Source organism: Choloepus didactylus, chromosome 21 (assembly GCF_015220235.1).
Source record: "Choloepus didactylus isolate mChoDid1 chromosome 21, mChoDid1.pri, whole genome shotgun sequence".
Classification (NCBI taxonomy): Eukaryota; Metazoa; Chordata; class Mammalia; order Pilosa; family Megalonychidae; genus Choloepus; species Choloepus didactylus.
Genome location: NC_051327.1, coordinates 10,109,313 through 10,136,868, shown reverse-complemented (window position 1 = coordinate 10,136,868; position 27,556 = coordinate 10,109,313). Strand labels below are relative to the sequence as shown.

Here is a 27,556-nt window from a genome sequence, read left to right as displayed (position 1 = left end):
CTGGCGGTGTGTGATGGTGGAGGGTAGACTTCATCGACGATTTGTAACAACTTTGGCTTTTACTTTCAGTAAAATGAGGGATCATTGAAGGATTTCAAGCAGACGTGTGACATGATCTGATTTATGGCTTAAAATGACTACTCTGTCTGTTGTGTTGGAAGTAGATACTGGGATGGGCGGTGGGGTGGCATGGGCAAAGAATGAAGCAGGAAGACTGAGGCTGTTGCTTCAGTCTTGGCAAGAAACAGCAGTGGCTCAGGCTAAAGGACAGCAGTGGTGAGGAGTGGTCACATTTGGGTTAGATTTTAAAGGTGGCACAACAGAATTTCCTGGAAGGTTGAATGCGGGGTATGAGAGAAAGAGAATAATCAAGAGTGACTGAAGAATAGAGTTGCTGTCAAATAGAGAAGGTTGCTGGAAGGGCAGTTTTTTTTTTGGGTGGGGGTAGGTGGAAGGTCAGGAGTTCAGTTTTGGACATGTTAAGTTTGGGATGTTTATTAGACGTCTTAAGTGGAGACCAGGTAAGCAGTTGGAGTTTGGAGTTTGGGAGAGACGATGGGGCTGCAGATATAAATTTGGAGTCACTGGCAGAGAGATGGCAATTAAAGCCATGAGCCCGGAGGAATTCATCAGGGTAGTTAGGTTCACAGAGGAGACCAAGGATGGACTGTGAAACATTTCCATGTTAAGAGAGCAGAAGAAGACATGAGCCAGCAGAGGAGCTCAAAGAGGGTATAATTTATGTGAACCCAGGAAGTTGGTCCTCTAAGTTGAGGGGTCAACTTGAACAAGAGCACGGCTATAGGAAACTGAATTGAATGTTGACAAGCAGTAGCATACGTGATTGGCATTCCCCTATATCATTCTGTTAAATGAAGACTTTATTCACATTTAAATTGCTATTGCTAGCTTATAAAGTTCCATCATCTAATTGGATCCATTCATTTACCCTCTCTTGTCCCTTTTTAATGGTATTCCCTGTCACCTTGTTGAACTTCTTTTCAGTCCCTGAGAATTCTCTCCATACATGCAAAACTGAAGCCAATCAGCAGTAATAATGCACATTTTGCGTTGAAATTAGCATCGCCACTCCTGTGAAAGTGGAAGTCTTGATTCTACCTGTGTGCAAGGTGTCTCCCAATGTGATGGGCATTTTTGGAAAACTTATTGCATAATACATTAAGAACCATCACTGGCCCTGACCTGGCTGTGTGTGAGAAAAAAGTGTTGAGGTGCCATTCCCGTTTGTCTGTAGGGTCAAGGCAGTCATTTAAGCAGGCGCAGTGGAAAACTTCTTCTATCAGTCCCTACCTGCTCTGAGATTTTGAGAGTATTAGAGGATTGAAAATGAATGAATGAAATTCAGGTTTCCTGTTTGGTATACTCGCTCATAAAGGCTTGAAGCAGGCATCAGCAATTTTGTTTTCTGTAAGGGACTGCAGAGGATATATTTTAGGCTTCAGGAGCCATACATACCCAACTCAGCTGTTGTAGCACAAAAGCAGCTATAGACACATAAACAAAGGAGCCTAGTGGTGTTCCAATAAAATTTTATTTATGGACACCGAAATTTGACTTTCATATGCTTTTCATGTGTCACAAGATACTTTTGATTTTTTTCAACCACATAAAATGTAAAAATCATTCTTACCATGTGGACTGTATAAACACAGGAAGGAGGCTGGATTTGGCTTACAAGCCATAGTTTGCTGATCCCTGGCTTAAAAGATTTCTTTTTCCAAGTCAACTTTGAACTTTGCCAGAGGTGTTAGATAGAAATCAGTTACTCATTGGGTTGGCTAGTTTCTTCGAGTTTGCTTTTAGCTGCTGTCTGTTTTAAATGCAGATCATTTGTATCATCTCTGGGGCCTGCTACATGACATATTCATCTCTTTGATGGGAGGCTGGTGTGAGACACCTTTAGGACCCCATACACCCCTGTGATTTTAGTCTAATGGTTTTCTTTAAAACCAAAAAGCAAAAAAACACAAAATCTTGAAACTCTTCGAGAGTTTCTATGGTAGAAACTGCAAGCCTTCTGTGGCCTTCCAGAGTTTCTTCTTTCGGCCTTTTCTTTTCACCTCCCTCCCAGGCTCCCAACTTCCTTTGGGCCTTGTCTTCCATGCTCTTTCCTCTCTCTCCCCTCTCCCTGGTGACTTTCATCAGGCCATGTCTTCAGCGACCGTTAACAAATTAAGTTTTTTTTTTTTTTTTTTTTTTCATACAAAACAAATTGTACTTTCGATTGTTTACAGTACCATTACATAGTTGTACATTCATCACCTAAATCAATCCCTGACACCTTCATTAGCACACACACAAAAATAACAAGAATAATAATTAGAGTGAAAAAGAGCAATTGAAGTAAAAAAGAACACTGGGTACCTTTGTCTGTTTGTTTCCTTCCCCTACTTTTCTACACATCCATCCATAAACTAGACAAAGTGGTGTTTGGTCCTTATGGCTTTCCCAATCCCATTGTCACCCCTCATAAGCTACATTTTTATACAACTGTCTTCGAGATTCATGGGTTCTGGGTTGTAGTTTGATAGTTTCAGGTATCCACCACCAGCTACTCCAATTCTTTAGAACCTAAAAAGGGTTGTCTAAAGTGTGCATAAGAGTGCCCACCAGAGTGACCTCTCGGCTCCTTTTGGAATCTCTCTGCCACTGAAGCTTATTTCATTTCCTTTCACATCCCCCTTTTGGTCAAGAAGATGTTCTCCGTCCCACGGTGCCAGGTCTACATTCCTCCCTGGGAGTCATATTCCACGTTGCCAGGGAGATTCACTTCCCTGGGTGTCTGATCCCACGTAGGGGGGAGGGCAGTGATTTCACCTTTCAAGTTGGCTTAGCCAGAGAGAGAGGGCCACATCTGAGCAACAAAGAGGCATTCAGGAGGAGGCTCTTAGGCACAACCATAGGGAGGCCTAGCCTCTCCTTTGCAGCAACCGTCTTCCCAAGGGTAAAACTTATGGTAGAGGGCTCAACCCATCAAACCACCAGTCCCCTATGTCTGTGGTCATGTTAGCAACCATGGAGGTGGGGTAGGCGAATACCCCTGCATTCTCCACAGGCTCCTCAAGGGGGCACTACATCTTTTTTTTTTTTTTTTTTTTTTTTCCCTTGTTTGTCTTTTTTCTTTTTTTCTTTTTTTTTTTTTTTTAACTTTCCCTTCTTTTTTCAAATCACCTGTATGAAAAAAAAAGTTAAAAAGAAAACAAACATACAATAAAAGAGCATTTCAAAGAGACCATAGCAAGGGAGTAAGAAAAAGACAACTAACCTAAGATAACTGCTTAACTTCCAACATGTTCCTACTTTACCCCAAGAAAGTTACATAATATAGCAACATTTCAGTGAACTTGTTCCTACTACAACCATCAGAAATTAACAGACCATAGTCATTTCTGGGCATCCCCAGAACGTTAAATAGCTTATCTGTTCTTCCTGGATTATTGTTCCCCCTTCCTTAATTGCTCTCTACTGCTAGTTCCCCTACATTCTACATTATAAACCATTTGTTTTACATTTTTCAAAGTTCACATTAGTGGTAGCATATAATATTTCTCTTTTTGTGCCTGGCTTATTTCGCTCAGCATTATGTCTTCAAGGTTCATCCATGTTGTCATATGTTTCACCAGATCGTTCCTTCTTACTGCCGCGTAGTATTCCATCGTGTGTATATACCACATTTTATTTATCCACTCATCTGTTGAAGGACATTTGGGTTGTTTCCATCTCTTGGCAATTGTGAATAATGCTGCTATGAACATTGGCGTGCAGATATCTGTTCGTGTCACTGCTTTCCGATCTTCCGGGTATATACCGAGGAGTGCAATCGCTGGATCGAACGGTAGCTCTATATCTAGTTTTCTAAGGAACTGCCAGACTGACTTCCAGAGTGGCTGAACCATTATACAGTCCCACCAACAATGAATAAGAGTTCCAATTTCTCCACATCCCCTCCAGCATTTGTAGTTTCCTGTTTGTTTAATGGCAGCCATTCTAACCGGTGTTAGATGGTATCTCATTGTGGTCTTAATTTGCATCTCTCTAATAGCTAGTGAAGCTGAACATTTTTTCATGTGTTTCTTGGTCATTTGTATTTCCTCTTCAGAGAACTGTCTTTTCATATCTTTTGCCCATTTTATAATTGGGCTGTCTGTACTATTGTCATTGAGTTGTAGGATTTCTTTGTATATGCAAGATATCAGTCTTTTGTCAGATACATGGTTTCCAAAAATTTTTTCCCATTGAGTTGGCTGCCTCTTTACCTTTTTGAGAAATTCCTTTGAGGTGCAGAAACTTCTAAGCTTGAGGAGTTCCCATTTATCTTTTTTCTCTTTTGTTGCTTGTGCTTTGGGTGTAAAGTCTAGGAAGTGGCCTCCTAATACAAGGTCTTGAAGATGTTTTCCTACATTATCTTCTAGGAGTTTTATGGTACTTTCTTTTATATTGAGATCTTTGGTCCATTTTGAGTTAATTTTTGTGTAGGGGGTGAGGTAGGGGTCCTCTTTCATTCTTTTGGATATGGATATCCAACTCTCCCAGCCCCATTTGTTGAAAAGACCATTATGGCTCAGTTCGGTGACTTTGGGGGCCTTATCAAAGATCAGTCGGCCATAGATCTGAGGGTCTATCTCTGAATTCTCAATTCGATTCCATTGATCTATATGTCTATCTTTGTGCCAGTACCATGCTGTCTTGGCAACTGTGGCTTTATAATAAGCTTCAAAGTCAGGGAGTGTAAGTCCTCCCACTTCGTTTTTCTTTTTTAGAGTGTCTTTAGCAATTCGAGGCATCTTCCCTTTCCAAATAAATTTGATAACTAGCTTTTCCAAGTCTGCAAAGTAGGTTGTTGGAATTTTGATTGGGATTGCATTGAATCTGTAGATGAGTTTGGGTAGAATTGACATCTTAATGACATTTAGCCTTCCTATCCATGAACATGGAATATTTTTCCATCTTTTAAGGTCCCCTTCTATTTCTTTAGTAGAGTTATGTAGTTTTCTTTGTATAGGTCTTTTACATCTTTGGTTAAGTTGATTCCTAGGTACTTGATTTTTTTAGTTGCTATTGAAAATGGTATCTTTTTCTTGAGTGTCTCTTCAGTTTGTTCATTTCTAGCATATAGAAACATTACTGACTTATGTGCATTAATCTTGTATCCCGCTACTTTGCTAAATTTGTTTATTAGCTCTAGTAGGTGTATCGTTGATTTCTCAGGGTTTTCTAGATATAAGATCATATCATCTGCAAACAATGACAGTTTTACTTCTTCTTTTCCAATTTGGATGCCTTTTATTTCTTTGTCTTGCCGGATTGCCCTGGCTAGCACTTCCAGCACAATGTTGAATAACAGTGGTGACAGCGGGCATCCTTGTCTTGTTCCTGATCTTAGAGGGAAGGCTTTCAGTCTCTCACCATTGAGTACTATGCTGGCTGTGGGTTTTTCATATATGCTCTTTATCATGTTGAGGAAGTTTCCTTCAATTCCTACCTTTTGAAGTGTTTTTATCAAAAAGGGATGTTGGATTTTGTCAAATGCTTTTTCAGCATCTATTGAGATGATCAATTGATTTTTCCCTTTCGAGTTTTTAATGTGTTGTAATACATTGATTGTTTTTCTGATGTTGAACCATCCTTGCATGCCTGGAATGAACCCCACTTGGTCATGGTGTATGATTTTTTTAATGTGTCTTTGGATTCGATTTGCAAGTATTTTGTTGAGGATTTTTGCATCTATATTCATTAGGGAGATTGGCCGGTAGTTTTCCTTTTTTGTAGCATCTTTGCCTGGTTTTGGTATTAGATTGATGTTAGCTTCATAAAATGAGTTAGGTAGTGTTCCATTTTTTTCAATGTTTTGAAAGAGTTTGAGTAAGATTGGTGTCAGTTCTTTCTGGAAAGTTTGGTAGAATTCCCCTGTGAAGCCATCTGGCCCTGGGCATTTATTTGTGGGAAGATTTTTGATGACTGATTGGATCTCTTTGCTTGTGATGGGTTGGTTGAGGTCTTCTATTTCTTCTCTGGTCAGTCTAGGTTGTTCATATGTTTCCAGGAAATTGTCCATTTCTTCTACATTATCCAGTTTGTTGCCATACAGTTGTTCATAATATCCTCTTATAATTTTTTTAATTTCTTCAGGATCTGCAGTTATGTCACCTTTTTCATTCATTATTTTGTTTATATGGGTCTTCTCTCTTTTTGATTTTGTCAGTCTAGCTAGGGGCTTGTCAATCTTGTTGATCTTCTCAAAGAACCAACTTTTGGTGATATTTATCCTTTCTATTGTTTTTTTGTTCTCTATGTCATTTATTTCTGCTTTAATCCTTGTTATTTCTTTTCTTGTACTTGGTTTAGGATTGGTTTGCTGTTCATTTTCTAGCTTCTTCAGTTGATCCATTAGTTCTTTGATTTTGGCTCTTTCTTCCTTTTTAATATATGCGTTTAGTGCTATAAATTTCCCCCTTAGCACTGCTTTTGCTGCATCCCATAGGTTTTGGTATGTTGTGTTCTCATTTTCATTCGTCTCTATATATTTAGCAATTTCTCTTGCTATTTCTTCTTTAACCCACTGATTGTTTAGGAGTGTGTTGTTTAACCTCCAGGTATTTGTGAATTTTCTAAGTCTCTGATGGTTATTGACTTCTAATTGTATTCCATTGTGGTCAGAGAATGTGCTTTGAATAATTTCAATCTTTTTAAATTTATTGAGGCTTGTTTTATGTCCCAGCATATGATCTATTCTGGAGAAAGTTCCGTGAGCACTAGAAAAGTATGTGTATCCTGGTGATTTGGGATGTAATGTCCTGTAGATGTCTGTTAAATCTAATTCATTTATCAGATTGTTTAGGTTTTCAATTTCCTTATTGGTCTTCTGTCTGGTTGATCTATCTATAGGAGAGAGTGATGTGTTGAAGTCTCCCACAATTATTGTGGAAACATCAATTGCTTCCTTTAGTTTTGCCAATGTTTCTCTCATGTATTTTGTGGCACCTTGATTGGGTGCATAGACATTTACGATTGTTATTTCTTCTTGCTGAATTGCCCCTTTTATTAGTATGTAGTGGCCTTCTTTGTCTCTCAAAACATCCCTGCATTTGAAGTCTATTTTATCTGAGATTAATATTGCTACACCTGCTTTCTTTTGGCTGTAGCTTGCATGAAATATTTTTTTCCATCCTTTCACTTTCAATTTCTTTGTGTCCCTGTGTCTAAGATGAGTCTCTTGTATGCAACATATTGATGGTTCATTTTTTTTGATCCATTCTGCGAATCTATATCTTTTAATTGGGGAGTTTAATCCATTTACATTCAACGTTAAAACCGTGAAGGCATTTCTTGAATCGGCCATCTTATCCTTTGGATTATGTTTGCCATATTTTTCCCTCTCTCTATTAATATCCTTTATTGTACCCATACCGAATCTCTTTAGTACTGAACCTTTCTCCAAGTCTCTCTGTCCTGTCTTTGTTTCTCTGTCTGTAGGGCTCCCTTTAGTATCTCCAGTAGGGCAGGTCTCTTGTTAGCAAATTCTCTCAGCATTTCTTTGTCTGTGAAAAATTTAAGCTCTCCCTCAAATTTGAAGGAGAGCTTTGCTGGATAAAGTATTCTTGGCTGGAAATTCCTCTCTCTCAGAATTTTAAATATATCGTGCCATTGCCTTCTCGCCTCCATGGTGGCTGCTGAGTAGTCACTACTTAGTCTTATGCTGTTTCCTTTGTATGTGGTGAATTGCTTTTCTCTTGCTGCTTTCAGAACTTGCTCCTTCTCTTCTATGTTTGACAGTGTGATCAGTATATGTCTCGGAGTGGGTTTTTTTGGATTTATTCTATTTGGAGTTCGCTGAGCATTTATGATTTGTGTATTTATGTTGTTTAGAAGATTTGGGAAGTTTTCCCCAACAATTTCTTTGAATACTCTTCCTAGACCTTTACCCTTTTCTTCCCCTTCTGGGACACCAATGAGTCTTATATTCGGACGTTTCATATTATCTATCATATCCCTGAGGTCCATTTCGAGTTTTTCAATTTTTTTCCCCATTCTTTCTTTTATGCTTTCATTTTCCATTCTGTCATCTTCCAGGTCACTGATTCGTTGTTCAACTTCCTCTAGTCTTGTACTATGAGTGTCCAGAATCTTTTTAATTTGGTCAACAGTTTCTTTAATTTCCATAAGATCATCCATTTTTTTATTTAGTCTTGCAATGTCTTCTTTATGCTCTTCTAGGGTCTTCTTGATTTCCTTCATATCCCGTACTAGGGTCTCATTGTTCATCTTTAGTTCTTTGAGTAGCTGCTCTAGGTGTGTCTCTTCTGGTCTTTTGATTTGGGTGCTTGGGCTTGGGTTATCCATATCGTCTGGTTTTTTCATATGCTTTATAATTTTCTGTTGTTTTTGGCCTCGTGGCATTTGCTGTCCTTGATAGGGTTCTTTTAGGGTTTGTAGACCAGTTGAAGTCCTTATCTCTAATTTATCAGATCTACAGCTTCGTGGAGTACACTTTCTCTAACTAACCAACAGGTGGCGTCCACGAGCCACCTGTTCTCCACAAGCCAGATCTCCCCTGCTTAGCCTTTTTGGTGAGTGGGGGAGTGAGTCTTGTGGGGCCCAATTGGTGTCCCAAGCTTGCGTGTGTAGTTGGTGTTGCCTGCCCTGTATGTGGGGCGTGTTTCTGGGCAGTCGGGGAGGGGGGGTGGCCCTAACAATCAAATCTCCCTGATGATCCTAGAGTTTTAAAGCTACTGCAATAGTCTAATCCTTCAGTTCAGTCCTGCCACAGTTTGTCTCTGCCACTGACCCACAAGTCTTTGGTATTGGCGTATGGCTCCTGAGACTTGCAAGTGGGCCCCTCTTCCAGGCTGTGCACCCCGGGTCCTCTGTTGAGGGATGACTGTGCTATGTCACAGGTGAGTGCCGTCCCCCCAGGGCAGTTCTGGGCTGCTGGGCTGTGTTGGGAGGCTCCCAGTCTGCTCAAATGATGGCTGAATGGGGCTCTGTTAATTCACACTGCTCCCCCTTCCCAGCTCTGGGACATTCAGCTGAGGTTGCAGGGAAGGCTAATGTCCACGCCCAGTTTTGTGGTGTGTGCCTGTTATTTGAAGCACTTCCGTCACACTGGGTTGTCTGGGGCAGCTCTGGGCTATGGGGCTGGCGATGGGCAGGAGTGTTTCCTGTCCACCAGGATGGTGGCTGTGAGCGGACACCCCCCTTTTCTTGGGAAGTTGTGTTGTTTAGTGAATTTTCTCAGCCACTGGATTATTGCCTTTTGTCTCAGAGCTCTCTTAGTTCTGCTCTTGACTTGACGTGCCCAAATTTCAATTCTTTGAAGCTTTCTGTATTGAGCTTCTTAGAGTAATTGTTTTAGAAAAAGCAAAAAGGATTTAAAAAAAAAAAAAAAAAAAAAAAAAAAAAAAAAAAACGGCCCTCCTCAGAGATCTAATGGGTTATTGAAATGCTAATAGACAAAGCAACCAGGGCCATTAAGGAAAGGTGCCCTGGGCAGAGAGATCAGCCTTGCTTCGGGATTTGCATATGCGCCTCAAGGCCTGATCTCCGCCCTTCCCCTTTCTGTGTTCACCAGAACTCCAAAAATCCTCTGCTTTTACTTTGGAGCTTCTCGTGTTGTTTTCCTTCTATGCCCGTCTCCTCTCTGCTGGGCTGGCTGCTCTCAGAGTCTCTGGTGTCTGGCCTCAGTCTATCTATGGTTGGAGTTTGAATCAGTAGAATGAGTTTCCGATGAGAGCAGCCACTGCAATTCTCCCTTCTCCTTCCTGGAGCTGACAGCCCCTCCTCCCCCGGGACTGAGCCTGGCAGGGAGGGGCGCGGGTCCCCTGGCCGCAAAAACTTACAGATTTCGCTGATCTCAGCAGTTCCACGTTTTCATGAGTGTTGTATGAAGTATGCCCAAAGACAGATTGCTCTGTGGTGTCCAGTCCACGCAGTTCCTGGCTTTTTACCTACTTTCCTGGAGGAGTAACTAAAACATACAGCTCACCAGTCTGCCATCTTGCCCCGCCTCCACAAATTAAGTTTTGCTAATGGTAGTTGATTAACAAATGTGACCTTCCTTCCAAGGCCTAAAGCCTTTCAAGGTCTCCCATTCTCTAGGAGGTAAAGTCCAAACTCCTTAGCCTGGCCCACCGGGAACTCTGGCCTGTCATCCCTGTGCACAGCCGGACCACTGGGCTGAGCCGTCGGGCAGCCTTGGGATGCTCCTTCTCCTCCTGGCCACCCTTGCCCGCCTTGCCCGCTCCGTCACTGGGCTCTCTCCTGCCTCCACTTCCCTCCTCTCCTACTCCCAGCACATGCCCAATCGGTACTGCACCTTTGAAAACCCACTCGAGGGCAGCTAACCCCTCATGACTCAGCTCAGTGTCCATGCCTTCTTTCTAGAAAGGTAAGTCATTTCTCAGGGCGCCACAATGTCTTTGCATGCAGAGGTTACAGCACTTGCCACGCTGCTACCATTATCAGGTCAAAAATAGTTGAATATCGATTTAACGTCAAATGTTAAGTTGGTGCCGTCACTAGACCAGGCCTTCGGGGGCAGGGTTTGGTTCCCACTTACCTTTGCAACCCCAGAACCTGACACTTAGAAGGTGTTTAATATGCATTGAAACATGAATGTCTTGCATGCTTAGGTGGGCTGTGCCAACTTTGATGTGATCCTGGAGTTAGCAGGTGAGGGTTAGTAGGCTAAACTGGTTGGGTTATAGTTTATGTCTTTAAATATGTTTGTCTCTTCTCTTGTAGGAAGAAAATCCTCCCAAGGATGGTGTCCCGCTCAGAGTTGAGGAAACTTTTCTGTTCAGCTGATGCAGTATGTTTTGATGTGGATAGCACGGTCATTAGAGAAGAAGGCATTGATGAGCTGGCCAAATTCTGTGGTGTTGAGGATGCCGTGACGGAAATGTAGGAGCAGTATTTATGCAGTTTATGAACTGATGAGCAATTGCAAAACAGAGTGTTTGGGATGTGCTGCCAGGCTAGAGTCCCAATTCCTGGCTTTTAGTCCCTGGCTCTGAAACTTGGGCAGTAGGTTTTTTTCTTCCACCACTGAGAGGTGATTTTGGTAGCGTACATTATCCATTGGATCCCCTTATACGTTATTTATGGGGCATTTGGCTCTGGCAAACAAATATGGATGAGACACACCCCTAGCTTGGCCAGGGTAACAATGACTATAATTAACCAAAAAACCATGGCCTGGGGTTCTCCAGGTGTCCAGTGCTGTGTGTCATGGTTGAAAGCGTGGCTTTGATGGTCTGCTGGAAAGCTAGTTCCGATTCAGAATCTCTAAGGGATGCCTAGGCCAAAGCCCCTCCTCCCTTCCTGCTCTGCAGCAGCAGCCCTTCCCTCCGTGACTGCCTCAGTGCCACCTGCAGTTACCAAGTCATGGTCCAGTTCATGTCCGGCTGCATTTGATGCAAGAGGGGCTGGCCTGTGGTTTCTGTCTTGGTTTATAGGAGGAAGGCGCTTGGGGATAGGACATGTGGTTTTCTCAGGTCGTGAAATGGTGTATTCCTGGATGTGGGGCACATGGCCCCCAAATAATGTAAGTCTCAAGCAAACCTTCAAGAGTTTATTTCCAGGCCTCACTCCCATGGCAACGTAGCTTGCACGGTGGGCTCCAGTAGCACCATCCTCAGGGGTAGGTGTTGGGAAGTGCTTGAGGACAGCTGACTTTGGTGGCCTGATGGTTGGGTTTTGCTCCTAGGACCCGGCGAGCCATGGGTGGGGCAGTACCCTTCAAGGTTGCCCTCACAGAGCGCTTGGCGCTGATCCAGCCCTCCAGGGAGCAGGTGCAAAGGCTTCTAGTGCAGCATCCCCCCCACCTGACCCCCGGGATAAGGTAAGAGGAACCCCGGTTCTGAGCACACGGTCTCCCTCTCAGCACATACGGTTCCTCCCCCCACCCCCCAATCATTCATACGACATTTACTTGAAGCAGTGAGCATATATGAACCTCTTACTCTTGAACGGCCATCTTTATCTCCTTGTACATTTCCTGGATTGTCTCTCCTTTCAGTATCAAAGTTGTGTTTTCTGCTTCCTTTATACCTTTCGCAGACCACAATGAACCACGGTCATCTTCCAATTATAATAAATTCTTCCAGCTAACATTTACTGGACACTGAGCCTCTCAGTCTTTGTGGTAATTGTTTCAGATCACTTTCAACTCCTGATAGTGTAGTTTTTGTCTGACAGTTCTCCATTTGCTAATTCAGGTCCTCCTGCATTTTGCCCTTGACCACATAATCACAGCATAATGGATTCATCTGTGAAATGTATTAAGGTATCAATACCGTTGTTTTTGTGGGTCAAAGCTACTTCCAGATCTTTCTGAGACTTCTCTAATGCTTTGGCTTCTTCACGGAGCTCAGCATGCCCATTACTTCAGTTTCCAATATCCTGCTACAAGGTTCTGAGGCCAAGGAGAAGTCCAAATCAAGGCATCATCAAGGCGGTGCTTTCTTCCAGAAGACTGGTGTTCTGGGGCTGGCTGCTGGTGATCCTTGGTCCTTGGCTCATCAGTCAAAAACCAGTGCATGTGGTGGCCTCTCCTAGCCTCAGCACCTGCATTTTGGGATCCTTCCCCTTGAGAGTATCTCACCATAACTTTTATTAGAATTCCCGTTTTGTTTGTTTGTTTGTTTGTTTTGGCAGTTATATATGATCTTGTCTGTCTAGCTATCCTCCTGCCCATGTCTGTCCTCTCCTCCCAGGGAGAGCCTAAGCCCCCCTTCATCCTGTGTTTCTGGCTCCATGGGCAGAATCGACCTGTGGAATGGGTTCCTGAAGCAGCCAAGATCGTCCATTGATATAAGTGCCTTTAGAAAAACATATAAAACCTGAATTCACCAGAAATGTGGTCAGGTGTATCTCAGGCACATGTATTCAGGAGGAAAATATATATTTCAGTTTTTTTTCACATTTGCTTTTTTCTCTTTTGTATTAATCAATGTTTGGTATTTTGTATTGTATTCTTGCAGGGAGCTGGTGAGTCGCCTACAAGAGCGAAATGTTCAGGTTTTCCTCATATCTGGTGGCTTTAGGAGCATTGTAGAGCATGTTGCTTCAAAGCTCAATATCCCAGGAACCAATATATTTGCCAATAGGCTGAAATTCTACTTTAACGGTAAGATTTGACTTTTAACTTTTTCCCTTTTTAAGATCAGTTTCAGTATTCAGTATTCTAGGTAATGTCTGTTGGAGTGCAATTTAAGCCAGGGGGCATTGGAAGGCAATATTGAGAAAAACGTTTTTTCTGACTGATAATCTTTAGCTCCATGGTAATTTTCACTCTGCAAAACAGACTTGAGTTGTTCTCTGTCCTAGCTTTCATATCCATATCATCACCTATTTATATATAAATGTCTGCATTTGGCAAAATGCTAATTCCTCTGTAATCCACATTGCTTATTTTATTACTTTTATGAGAGATCTCATCTGGGTGAGCCAATCTCAACTCAGGGAGTCTTGATTTGCCGATGTAGCTGTGGTTTCAATCATTTCAGGATGTCTCCAGTTACTTTGGGGGGCAGTTGACAAAACCAGACGATATTATTTAAACATTGAACCTGTGTTAATAGAACACTTTTGAAGGGTCTATAGGTAGAGAATATTGTAAAAAGAAGCAGGGAACGAGTGTGGTAATTACTGTAAAAATGGAAATAACTGATCTAAAATAAGATAGAGTCTCCTCCTAGATGAAATTATATATTAACTTACTTCAGATTTAAAATATTACTTTCATGGTGGTCTGCCACCTCAACAAGGTTTGTGAATTACTACACTGGAAGCTTGGAGGATAAAACTATAATTTGCCCCCAGGTTCTCATGACCTAATGTAGATAATTGTAATTTAAAAGCAAGGCTTGTTTATTCAGAGGAATAGGTATGGAATTCCAGGCTGTGTGACTTGACCACAGGACCCTTTTAGCCGCCTCAGGCACATATAAATGAGAATATCATCTATGCACAGGAGTATAATCCTGTGGCTCTTTTAATACTCTTTTAACTGCTCTTTGAAGGTGAATATGCAGGTTTTGATGAGACGCAGCCGACCGCAGAATCTGGTGGGAAAGGAAAAGTTATTAAACATTTAAAGGAAAAATTTCATTTTAAGAAAATTGTCATGATTGGGGATGGAGCCACAGACATGGAAGCTTGTCCTCCTGCTGTACGTATTAAGGGAATTGCTTTTTTTCAGGTTGTACTTTTGTTTTAGACAGCTGAGGGAGAATGAAATAAGATTTACGAGAGCTGCGCAAAAACATCTGCGTATCATTGTAAAAGCAAAACAACAAAACCAAATTCAATCCCATTATGTCCTGTGACTTTTTTGCAAACCCAAGAAAGTTTACAAGTAGAGAACTAAAAACCCTTTTAAACTTTTAATGCCTCTGTGTTCCTGCATAGGGCTATTCTCTCTTAGCCTAACAAGGTTCAGCTTCATTTCCCCAAACAATACCTTCAACAACGCTTATAGCTGTAATCAAGATTTTAATGTCACTTTTTACTTCATCAACGGTTTCCTCATACATCACCTTGTTTAATTTTCACAACAGTCCTGAGGGTAAAATTTTATTGCCCCCTTTTTAATGATTGGGATACTGAGGCTTGTGGAGGTTAGATAATGTGCTGTATTGATGCATTTTCTTCTTCTGAATTAATGTTCTTCCGAGTCTAGCAGGGGCTTTATTTATAAGCATTAAATCCCGACGCAGCACAACATTGTGAGTGGAATTAACAAAACTGAATTGAAAGCGGCTAAAGTGGGAAATTTTAGGTTGTATATATGTTACCACAACAAAAATTAAAAGCAAATAAATCCATAGAACTATTCAACACAAAGAGTGAACCTTAATGTAAACGATGGACTTTAGTTAATAATATAACTATAATGATATTGGCTCATCAGTTGTAACAAATGTACTACAGTAATGCAAAATGTTAATAGGGAATACTCTGTGTGTGTGTGTGTGTGTATGGGGGGGGATATGGGAATGCTGTACTTTCTGCATTTTTCTATAGACCTAAGGGGGGGAAAAAACCCAATGCAGGAAGCGAATGCTGTGTAGTAGTGAGTGTCCCAAATGTCAAATGTTTCCACATCACATAGGACTGTGCTGATTTCTCGTTCTAACTCAGGAAAAACTTAACCAAAAGTATAGTACTGAATTTTTCACCACCTAAAAATAGTTACTGTCTCTGGAAATGGATAATCAAAAATGGTCAAAGGATCTTTTTTTGTTGCTTTTCACATTACTTGAGTCAGATTGAGCTGCATGTCATTAGATGATTTAACAGACGTTTGAGGCTGACTAAGTAACAAATGCTGGCCAGTCTAAGGGGAGTACACGGAAATAAAATTCAGTGCCCTGAACGAGTTCTCAATCTCATTGTCAGAAAAAACAAATTCGAAATATCAGATGACCCCACAAGTGACGGATGAGAATGCAGATGTGCAGTACTTGGGGGTGTCAGAGGAATCTGTGACCTAAAGGAAGGGAAGCAGCCCCCACTGGAGGGGGGGGCAGGATTTGGGGGGCAAGGGCAGGAAGGCCTCAGCACAGCAGTCTGGGGCTGGGCAGGTGGGCAAGGACTGGCAGGGGTTTCCCTGCGACCCCTGAGGACCCCACATGCCAGGCAGGAGGCTTCAGTGTTAACTTTCGATTGGGGAGGCCCTTAGGGATCTTCTGGACAGAACAGGAACGGCTGATTTGGTGCTGGCAGGAAGAAAGGTCAGCCAGGAGGCTAAGTTCAATTGGAAGGTGAGAATCTAGTTATTACCTTCTTTTTTTTTTTTTTTTTAATATCCCCCTTTTGGGATATGAAAATAAAAATGAAGGGAAAGGGAAAGTGAGAGAAATTTGTCCTTTCAAGTTATCAGTATACTAAGTGGCGGAAAAAGAGAAGATACTGTTTTAAAAGATCATCAACCAAAAGAAGGTATCACTTAGAATGGATGAAACGGTGCAACTAAACAGTTTCAATGGGGAAAACTCGAGTGCAGCCAATTGATACCGGGGCTGTCACCTCCTTTGGCTCAGGACAACAAAACCCCGCTGTCCACCATTCACTGTGCACACCCTGTGGGAAACTCTTCGCCCCCCAGGAGGGACCCTGAGGTTTGCTCACAGCACCTGCCCGGAGATGCCTGGTCCTGCTTCCAGGTTTGGGGATGTGGGGTGGGAATTCCAGTGCACCACAGCTTCCCTTTTGATCTCCCCCTTTTTGAAACTGCACGGCACAGATGTGATGGCCAGTTTAGAACCCAGACGTTTACCCCCTTTGTGATTTTATCATTTCATAAGGATCTGTCTTAGTTCTAAGAGGGCAGGGATGGCATGTTACTCTTCTCCCAAAGCCTCCCGTGCTCCCAGTGTCCAGTTGCGTGATCCAAACAGCGCTGCACCTGACCGGTTCCTTGAGCGAGTGCCGCAAGGGCAGGAGAGCAGAGGGGTGCTCCTTCCTGTCCCTGTGAGCTCAGGGCAGGGCCCCCCACCAGCGCCTGGGGTCACCTCTGCACGAACACCTTATTCTGTCAAAATGAACCCTGTCTATGCTGCGACTGCATCTTTTTGCTTTTTAAAACTTTCCTCTTTTTTCCCCCCCTTCCTAGGATGGTTTCATTGGATTTGGAGGAAATGTGATCAGGCAACAAGTAAAGGACCACGCCAAATGGTACATCACTGATTTCGTAGAGCTTTTGAGAGAACTGGAAGAATAATCTCAATTTTTATACAGTTCATTAACAACTTCAGATTAACTTTTTGAAGTTATACAGATGGATACTGTTTGCTTACAACTGCCTATTACAACTTGATGTATAAATGTGGCACTGATTAGCTGTACTTTTAGGTAAACTGCAGTGAGGGTGCCAAGAAAATTCCTTTTTTTATTAAAGTTCCGGTATTATTATGACCACTAATTACCTGGAGAGTTTTATAATCGGAATACTTTCATATATTTTCCTAGCTATATTTGAAGCCTTTTAAAGATGGGTAGGAAATTAAACACCTTCATTCTTGGAACTATGGATTAGGCAGCTGTAAGTGACTGTTAGTTTTCCTTTTGGTATATAAATAAAAACTTATCCATGCGTCAGAACAGATTTGTGGCATCTTCAATTCTGCCTTTCATGTATCTACTTATATTCCATATTTCAAGTAGTTTGTGTTAAAGTGGAAATAACTTCCAGGCAAGTTGCAGATTTGAGACCTGTCAGTGTAGACGCTCAGCGCCAGCAGCTTCACGATCCACTTCTCACCCTGAACTCTGAGGTCAGCACTGGGTCAAAGGGAGAGTTCTTTTTTACCCAGTGGAATGTCTTTTTAAAAATAACAGTGGCAACTTAAACAAAAGTACTGACTTTAAAAAAAAAGGATATTGAAAATCACATGAAGTAAAAACAAACTTTACTAATCCCAAATGAAGCGTGGCTTTTTCCCCTATGTGAATGAAAAAATAGCTTCTCACAGCATATATGAATCATTTCTTTTCCACAGATGACTTGGAAAGACCTGAAAGCCAGGCTCATTATTTTGAGCAGTGCCAGGAAAGGGAAACTTCAGGATGTGCTTGGAAAGTATATAATGTTATACTTCCCTGGAGGGAAATGAGGGAGGGGAAAGACAGGTTTAGGAAGAGGCATGCCAAGTCCGCTGTTTAATTAAGTAGAAAAGGCTACAAGATTTGAATATTGGAAATTATTTGGAAAGCTTAGAAGTTAACCAAATAAATTAAATGAATCAAATTCCTGCAAAATCGAGTTTCTGTAGGAGGCTGAAATGGGTTTGGCAACACTGAAATGAGACAGCGAACAAGGAGGCAGTTGTTTCAGGATGTGAGTGTTTACTGGCAACGCTCCTAGAAGCTCTTGGCGTTTGCACTCCCAGCTCCGGGCAGGAACGGGCACGCTGGGTCTGCGGAAGGTGCTGCAGCCTGCCTGGGCACTTACCGCCACCAGGCAGTGGCCATGCACTGGAGCAAGCCAGTGGTAGATGGCAGGGAGCCCAAGGAGCTGATGGCCCTATGGTTCCAAGTGCCATCCAAGGGGCCACAGCCAGATTGGGAAGTGGCACTGGATTTGGTTGGCTCAGGGGGTCTCATCTGCTGAGAAATTGTGATGCCCGCAGAGAAACTTTTCTACCGGTTCCCCAGCCCCTCCTCTGCCAGATCTCAGCCAGCCACACAATCCCTTCTTTGTGGTGGTGGTGGGGTGAGTTGTAAATGACACAAGAATTGAAATCTCTTTCATGCTTTTCTAATGCTGGGCTCGCTGGGAACAGCAACAGAAGGGAGCTCCCAGGATTTAGGCACGTGGATGCACTAGCACAGGGTGTGGAAAATGGTGGCAGTGCCCTGTGGCCTGTCCTGGCTACACCGTTTCCATTCTGATCATGAACACTGCTTATAAATACAGAGTTAAGAACTGGAGTCCTAAAAAAGTTAGTTGAAATTTGTCATGATATTAAGTTAAAGCAGTAAAAGTCCCTCAAAGCTTTTATATGCTAAAAATACAAAAAAATGAAGACCCCAGGGCATGGGCACCCTCCCCCACCCCCTGACCCCTGTTTCGTGTGATGACCCTGCATTCATTCTTCTGTGTCTCTCTCTATTGGAGACAAGTGTTTCTCCAGGACACCTCGGGAATCTCAGGGGTCCCCCACTTCCAAGAGCAGGGAGCAGCGTTCAGGAGTGTAGCAAGACACACTCCGGGGTCGTCGGCCTCAGTCAGTGATGGCCCAGGCGTGACAGCTTTTGTCTCCATGGCCCTGACACTACGACTGGGTTCAGAAAACTCGGGGGAGCGCCCTGGCCCCAAGTCCCACTGTGTCTTTCCCCATTTTCCAAGGTGCTTTCACATGGTTCCTCATGTGACTCACAACCCTGGGGTCAGCCGCTGTTGTCTTCTTAACAGATAGGAAACAGGCTCAGAAAGTTAATCACTGCTTCGAGAGCATATCAGAGCTGGAGCCCAGGGCAAAGATTTCCACAGTTTTCTTTATCTTAGCCATTAGTAGAGATGTAACAATTTACTGGGACCAGGAGTCTCTACCCTAAGTTAATACTTAGAAGTATTTTTTAACACTGTGATTGCAGATACTAACATGTAGATGACGTTTTCCTCCCTAGGATTGGAGGCCTGTTTTGCAAAACATTCAAGTAGTTTTCATATTTAACGTTCACTAAAAGCTGAAATTGGTACTAGTTTGAAGTCCTTAGAAGATTGTTGAATACTTTGCTGATCACATTTTCCAGTCTTGAACCTATTTCTATATTATAGTTATTGCCATCCTTTTGAATTGTTTTTACTGAGTTTATATGTATATAAGCATATCATTCATTTAGAAGGATTTCTAGATTCTTGCATCAAAAATGCTGTGAATAAAGACCATGCCCTGCTTTCTGAGAGTTCCATGGATTTCCTGATAACTGAAGTCACCATTTTTTTTTACTTTCTCTTTCCTTCCCATCGTCCCCTCTTTCTTCCTCCCCTTCCTTTACTATCTTCCTCCCTCCTTTCCTTCACTCAATTCATCAAGCATATTATGGGGCATTTACTATGTCCTAACCAGAAACTGAAAGCCAAATTTAATGATAAAAATGTTATGATGTAATGCTGAGTGAAATAAGTCAGGCACAAAAGGACAGATATTCTATGATTTCACTAATATGAACTAACTAGAATATAGAGTTAGTTCAGAGTCTCAAAATGTAGGATATAGGATACTAGAGATAGACAGAAGTTAGAGAAGGTGCGGTGGTAAGGTAAGATGTTCAGAATGTGTAACGAGGTTGAACTTAAAATGTTTGGAAATAGATATGGAGTGAGGGTAGCTCATTATTGGGAATATAAGAAGTAGTGCTGTATGTAGGTGAATTTGGTTGAAAGGGGGTTGTTTAGAGTCACGTATGTCACTGATTAACACTACAAATGTAAGTTCTTGCATGAGCTAGTACAAATGTATGACACTGGTACAAAGAGTTAATAATATGTGATATATAGGGAAAAATACCTATGGCAAGCTATGGACTATACATAACAGTAATACCATAAAGTTCTTTCATCAACAGTAACTTGTGTACCACACCAATACTAGGGGTCAATAATAGGGAGAGATAAGTGATATGGGGTGTTTTGGGTTTTTGTTTTCTGTCTATGTGATAATTTTCTTTTTGGAGCATTGAAAACTGTCTAAAATTGAGTGTGATGATTGCACAACTAGGTGATGATACTGTGAGATATTGATAGTAAACTTTGGATGGAATATGAGAAGTGAATATATCTCAGAATCTGCAAAAAAAAAAAAAAGCAAGACAAACAAAAAAGTTATGTACAACTGAAAAAGGGTCTTTCACACTTTTTCACCCTTTGTCTTTCAAAAGGCAGTTGTGAAACTAAGGGAAAAGAAGCAGGCTCTATGAAGTCCTAATTTGGAGAAGAGCAAAATGTGGTTCCAAGAGGGCTTTTAAGAAGTGGCAAGAATACCCATTGAAACAGAACACTTTCTTTATGAGACAGATTTACAAACCTCACATAAATCATAATTGTAGTTAAAAATGAATCAGCTTCCAAAAGTAATATTCACCTGATTTATACCCAATGAATGGAAAAGAGTTTGGAAGTTTTGAATATTGCCAATAAAAATTAATAGATAAAATAATGCAATTCATTCTTTCAACTACAGTGGCTTAGTGAAAGGATTTGGTGAATTTAACAGGAATTGCTAAAATAAAGTGATGACTTAATAAAGTCAGCTTAACAATAGAAGGCTCTTGTCCAGGTCATCATTGACTGCCGTGTTGCTAAGTAAGCAATCCTGTTGCCTAACCTCTCAGCAGCATTTGACACTGGTGAGCTCTTCTCTTGGACATCATAATACCTCCTTAAGTTTCCTCTTACTTCACAGTGGTTTCTTGGTCCCTGCCTGTTTCCTGCCTTCCTTGGTCCTCTTCTCTATCTGCACTCACCCCCTTGCTGAGCTCCTCCAGCCCTGCAGCTTTAAATTCTATATGCTGACAATTCACAAATGTTTCTCCAAGCCACACAGCTTTCCTGAATTCCAGACTTGTATAGCCAAACTGCCCACCTGACATCTCCACCTGGGTATCCGCAGAGACATCTCAAACTCAAGATGAGCCAAACAGAAACCCTGATCCACCCCCACATTTGTTCCACAAACACCCTCCGACATCCTTCCAGTTGCTCAAGCCTAAAACCAAAAATGTCACTCTTAGTTGCACTTGGGGTGTTTGTCCTCTCTCAGCTTCTCCGGAGCAAAAGTCTGCTTTCAACAGCTGTCTTCAAACTGTCTCTCATCTGCAGCTCCTGTGCTTTCTTCAAAGTGTCCCTCTTGGCTGTAGCTCCTCTTCAAAACATCACTCACAGATGCACTGAGTTCCTTCTGTTTGTCAGCCCATTTATATGGCTCCACTGATCAAGGCCCACCTTGAATGGGTGGGGCCGTGCCTCCATGGAAATATCTCATCAGAGTTATCACCTACTCTGAAATGAGTGGGGCACATTTCCATGCAAACAACCTAATCCAAATGTTCCAACTTAATCCCCACTAATATGTCTGCCCCACAAGATTGCATCAAAGAATATGGCTTTTTCTTGGGGACATAATACATTCAAACCAGCACACATTCATACTCCATAATCATTTGTTTGGGAAATCAAAATATATTTAGACTCCAACCCTTGTCTCTACTAACAGTGCTACCTCCTGGTCCAAGCCACCATTATCTCTCACCAGAATTACTGCAAAAAGTCTCCTTGCTGGACCCCACTGAATTGTTTTCAACACAGCAGCCAGAGTAAACCTTTGAAAACAAAAGTCAACTCACACCCCTCCCATGCTCAAAACCCACCAGTGGATCCCACCTCGCTTAAGATTAAAAGCCTGGATCCTTCCAATGGCCTCCAAGGCCCTGCTGAGGCAACCCCATGACCCCTGACCTCAACTCTACCAAGTGCTCCCTGTCATCTGTTCTGGCCACGGTGTTCTCTGCCGTTCCCGGCATGCAACAGGCGTGACTCTGCCTTAGGGCCCTAGGGCCCATGCGGAAGCTTGCGTGTGGAGAGATTTTCCCCCAGACATTGACTAACTCCCTCATCTCCTTCAATTCTTGAATGTCAGCGTCTCAACAAGGCAGCTCCTACCAATCATACTTAATACTCTATCCTGCTCCCCCAGCCTGCCCTTGGACTCCTGGTTCTCATTACTCTGCTCTACCTTTTTTCCCCCCATGCATTTATCAACTCCAAACATAACCATGTAACTTGCTTAAAATGTTTTTGATGTTAATTGCCTGTCTACTCTCACCGGTGGACTCTAAGCATTACAGGGCAGGGATCTTTGTTTTGTTCATGATGTATCCAAGTGCTTAGTGCTTTCCACATCACAGAGGCTCAATATTTGTTGAACTGAATAAAGACTAAAGCCCAGACTATCAGGCTACCTTGTAAATCCTACTCCATTTTAGGTCAGTTTAATGTTCTAAGCTTTCCTAAATGGAAAGATCCTTTAAGAAGTCAAGACAAAAAGAGAGAAGCAAATTATTTCTAAGTAGAAACATCATTTTGGCACATTCTATTTGGCACCGGGACACAATGGTGTTCAACAGACAATGACTGGATAAGGCAATTTGGGGAGCCCAAGAGCCCAGTGAACGATTGAAGGTTTCTGACTTCTACAGGTTTCGGTTCATTTACAAGTCCACACAGTTTGTAAGTAAAAGGCCCCTTGTGATAGGTTCATATGTCAACTTGGCCAGGTGATGGTGTCCAGGTGCCTGGTCAAGCAAGCACTGCCTAACCGTTACTGCAAAGACATTTGTGGCTAGTTAATAAACCAGAAGGATGGTTTACTAAATCATCAATCGACTGCACCTGTGACTGATTACATCAATGAAGGGTGTGTCTTCCACAATAAGAGAATTCAATCAACTAGATTTAATCCATCAGTTGAAGACTTTTAAGGGAGAAATAGAGAGAACCTTCACTTCTTCAGCTAGCCAGTGAGACGTTTCCTGAGGAGTTCATCAAACACCTTCACCGGAGTTGCCAGTTCGCTGCCTGCCCTACAGAAATTGGACTCTTGCCTACTGCACTATGGAGTTTGGACTCGTGCGTTCCCACAGTTGTGTGAGACACTTTTATAAAATCTTATATTTACAGATATCTCTTGTTGACTCTGTTTCCCTAGAGAACCCTAACTAATATAGCTTCGTACCGGAAGTGGTTCTTGAGAAACAGAATCTTAAAATGGGCTTTTACAATTGGTTTTCTACTCTGATTGGATTCAAAGGCACTAATGACTCCATTTCCAATAATCAAGATGGCACTGACTGTCCATGGCAGGAGGTAGCAGTGGAGAGACGCAAAATAGCACCATTTGATTCTCCTAATCATACTCTTGTATGAAGCAAGACTCTGAGTGATAGTGTTTTTGACACCTTAACAGAGTTTTGCAGAGTTAAGAGGAATGATTTTGGCTGGTTACTCTTAGATATTCTGAATAAAGTTATAAGAGAAAGGAGTGACTAAAAGCTTCAGATTTGAAACTTAAGTGCTGTATTACAGATGTAAAGTTTTCTATGTGTGCCCTGAAAGAAAATCTTATTTCCTGTGGCTTCAGATTTCAGATTTCTGAAAACCAGACCCAGAGTCTCATTGTGCTGAGTAGCAGATTTACAATGCAAACTAAAATCTCAACCTCGCACGAAGTTTCTGCTGTTAAAGTAAAGGCATTGATTGGAAAATAATGGGATCCTGAAACTTGGGATGGAGACAAATGGATTGATAATAATGTCAGTGAGGACACCGGAATCCTGGAGTCTGCTGAATCTTTGCTAGATATACTTGTTATATCTAGCAACCCTGAGATAATGGTGGCTTCCCTAATCCTGAGGAAACAGCTCCCCAACCTCCAGCCTGCCCTGAGAAGACAGCTACCCATCCTCCAGCCTGCTTTGAGGAAACAGCTTCCTGACCTCCAGTCTGCCCTTGGGAGCCTGCCATCCAACCTCCACCTAAAGAGATTAACCCTTTGGTGCCTGCTAAACCTATAATCACCTCCTCTGAGGAAGCAGCCCTCACTTCTCTGTCTGGAGAGGTTAATCCTGTTTCACTGAGATGAAACTGCAACAGAATGTCCTGGGGTAAATGGCTTGAGGGATACTTCTAATCCTTTTCATGACCCACTACCACTATTAGTCTTTGCTTCAAGACCTACAACTAAACTAATGTCCCAACAGGCCCCAAAGGGTGAGGTACAAAGTGTGACCCATGAGGAAGTACACTATACACCAAAAGAACTGCATCAGTTTTCCAATTTATATAGACAGAAATTAGGGGAATATGTGTGGGAATGGTATGTGGGATAATGGTGGAAGAAATATAAGGTTGGATCAGGCTGAATCTACTGATATGGGCTCACTAAGCAGAGATTCTGCATTCAATGTTGTAGCTTGAGGAGTTAGGGCATTAACAGTTTGGGTGGTTGCCTGAAACATGGATCAAAAGGTAGCCAACATCACCTGAGGCTGAAATGCCAGACCTGCCCTGAAATAATGTAGAGAAGGGGATTCAAAGACTTAGAGAGATTGGAATGTTAGAGTGGATTTATCATGGAAGGCCTGCTCACACATCCCTGGAATGTCCAGAGGACACACCTTTTACCAGGATTTGGGGAATAAATTTGTGAGACTAGCTCTGTCATCCCTGAAGAGCTCTGTAGTCACCCTTCTCTGTAGATCAGATATTACTGTGGGAACTGCTGTCACTGAGCTGGAATCCTTAAACACGATGGGGATAATTGGATCCCAGATTCGCAGAAGCCACATGGCAACAGTTAATCCCAAAGACAAGGTGGTGTGGCTACCATAATGGAAAACAGGCTCAAAGCAGAAGTCAAAATAATCTGACTCATAGAGACTTATGGCGTTGGCTAGTAGATCATGGAGTACCTAGAGGTAAAATAGATTGGCATCCTACTAAATTCTTGTTTGATCTGTATAAGCAGAAGAATTCTAGGTCAAGTGAACAAAAGTCTAACTTGAATTACAAAAACAGAGAGTCACGGCCCCTTAATCAATTACCAGAGTTGAGACAGTTTACAGATCCAGAGCCCCTTGAATGAGGGGAAGGCCAAGTACCCTTGGGGAAGGACCCTGTTACACTGCCAAAAATTTATAATCTTCCTTCCAGCCTTCCCCAAGGGGACCTAGGGCCTTTTACCAGGGTAACTGTGCATTGGGGAAAGGAAATGATCAGATATTTTGTGGATTATTAGACATTGGCTCAGAACTGACATTAATTCCAGGAGACCCAAAACGTCGCTCTGGTCCACCAGTCAGAGTAGGGGCTTATGGAGGTCAGGTGATCGATGGAGTTTTAGCTCAGGTCCATCTCACAGTGGGTGCAGTGGGTCCCTGGACCCATTCTGTGGTTATTTTCCCAGTGCCGGAATGCATAATTGGAATACTCAGCAACTGGCAGAATCCTCACATTGGTTCCCTGACTCATGGAGTGAGGGCTATTATGGTGGGAAAAGCCAAGTGGAAGCCACTAGAACTGCCCCTACCTAGCAAAATAGTAAACCAGAAGCAATACCGGATTCCTGGAGGGATTGCAGAGATTAATGCCACTCTGAAGGACTTGAAGGATGCAGGGGTGGTGATTCCCACCACATCCCCATTCAACTCTCCTATTTGGACTGTGTAGAAAACAGATGGGTCGTGGAGGATTCACTGTGGATTATTTTAAGCTTAACCAGGTGGTGACTCCAATTGCAGCTGCTGTTCCAGTTGTAGAATCATTGCTTGAGCAAATCAACACATCCTTTGGTCCCTGGTATGCAGCTATTGATCTGGCAAATGCTTTTTTCTCAATAGCTGATAGGACCACCAGAAACAATTTGCATTCAGCTGGGAAGACCAGCAGTATACTTTCATTGGCCTACCTCAGGGGTATATCAACTCTCCAGCCCTATGTCATAATATTGTCTGCAAGGATCTTGATCATTTCTCCATTCCACAAGACATCACACTGGTCCATTATATTGATGATATGTTGATTGGACCTAGTGAGCAAGAAGTAGCAACTACTCTAGATTTGTTGGTAAGGTATTTGTGTGGCAGAGGATGGGAGATAAATCCAACAAAAATACAGGGGCCTTCCACCTCAGTAAAATTTCTAGGTGTCCAGTGGTGTGGGGTATGTCAAGATATCCCTTCTAAGATGAAGGATAAGCTGTTGCATCTGGCCCCTCCTATGACAAAAAATGAGGCACAATGTCTAACTGGCCTCTTTGGATTTTGGAGACAACATATTCCTCACTTGGGTGTGTTACTCCGTCCCATTTACTGAGTAACCAGAGAAGCTTCTAGTTTTGAGTGGGGACCTGAACAAAACAAGGCTCTGCGACAGGTCCAGGCTGCTGTGCAAGCTGCTCTGCCACTGGCCCCATATGATCCAGCTGATCCAATGGTGCTGGAAGTGTCAGTGGCAAGTAGAGATGCTGTATGGAGACTTTGGCAGGCTCCTATAGGAGACTCACAATGCATGCCCTTGAAATTTTGGAGTAAAGCCTTACCATCATCTGCAGATAACTACTCTCCTTTTGAGAAACAGGTTTTGGCCTACTGTTGGGCCTTAGTAGAGAAAGAACTCTTAACCATGGCCACCAAGTTACCATGAGACCTGAGTTACATGTGATGAACTGGGTGCTGTCTGACCCATCAAACCATAAAGTTGGGCATGCACAGCAGCACTCCATTGTAAAGTGGAAATGGTATATATGAGATAGGGCTCGAGTGGGTCCTAAAAGCACAAGTAAATTACAGGAGGAAGTGGCCCAAATACCCATGGCCCTCACTCCTTCCACCTTACCTTCTCTTTCCCAGTCCACAGCTATGGCCTCTTGGGGGAGTTCCTTACAATCAGTTGACTGAGGAAGAGAAAACTCGGGCCTCGTTTACAGATGGTTCTGCACGCTATGCAGGTACTACCCGAAAATGGACAGCTGTTGCACTGCAGCCCCTTTCTGGGATATCCCTGAAGGACAGTGGTGAGGGGAAATCCTCCCAGTGGCAGAACTTTGAGCAGTGCACCTAGTTGTTTATTTTGCTTAGAAGAAGAACTGGCCAGAGGTGTGTTTGTATACTGATTCATGGGCTGTTGCTAATGGTTTGGCTGGATGGTCAGGGACTTGGAAGGAACATGATTGGAAAATTGTTGACAAAGAAGTCTGGGGAAGACATATGTAGACAGACCTTTCTGAGTGGGCAAAAACCATGAAGATATTTGTGTCCCATGTAAATGCTCACCAGACAGTGACTTCAGCAGAGGAAGATTTTAATAATCAAGTGGATAAGCTGACCCATTCAGTGGACACCATTTGGCCTCTTTCCCCAGCTACTCCTGTCATTGCCCAATGGGCTCATGAACAAAGTGGTCATGGTGGTAGGGATGGAGGTTATGCATGGGCTCAGCAACATGTACTTCCACTCACCAAGGCTGACCTGGCCA

General features: G+C 42.5%; 1 protein-coding gene across 4 annotated transcripts in view; it reads left to right on the top strand.

Annotated features, from left to right (window-relative positions):
• PSPH (phosphoserine phosphatase) overlaps positions 1-17,124 on the top strand; it is a 30,483-nt gene extending 13,359 nt beyond the window's left edge. For all 4 annotated transcript variants that reach the window (XM_037815175.1, XM_037815176.1, XM_037815174.1 and 1 more), the window contains 5 exons: positions 10,762-10,920; positions 11,726-11,860; positions 13,002-13,147; positions 14,043-14,191; positions 16,637-17,124. In XM_037815175.1, coding sequence (XP_037671103.1) covers positions 10,781-10,920; positions 11,726-11,860; positions 13,002-13,147; positions 14,043-14,191; positions 16,637-16,744 — 678 coding nt within the window. In that variant the 5' untranslated portion in view covers positions 10,762-10,780 and the 3' untranslated portion in view covers positions 16,745-17,124. The remainder of the gene's footprint in view (positions 1-10,761; positions 10,921-11,725; positions 11,861-13,001; positions 13,148-14,042; positions 14,192-16,636) is intronic.
• The last annotated feature ends 10,432 nt before the right edge of the window (positions 17,125-27,556 follow it).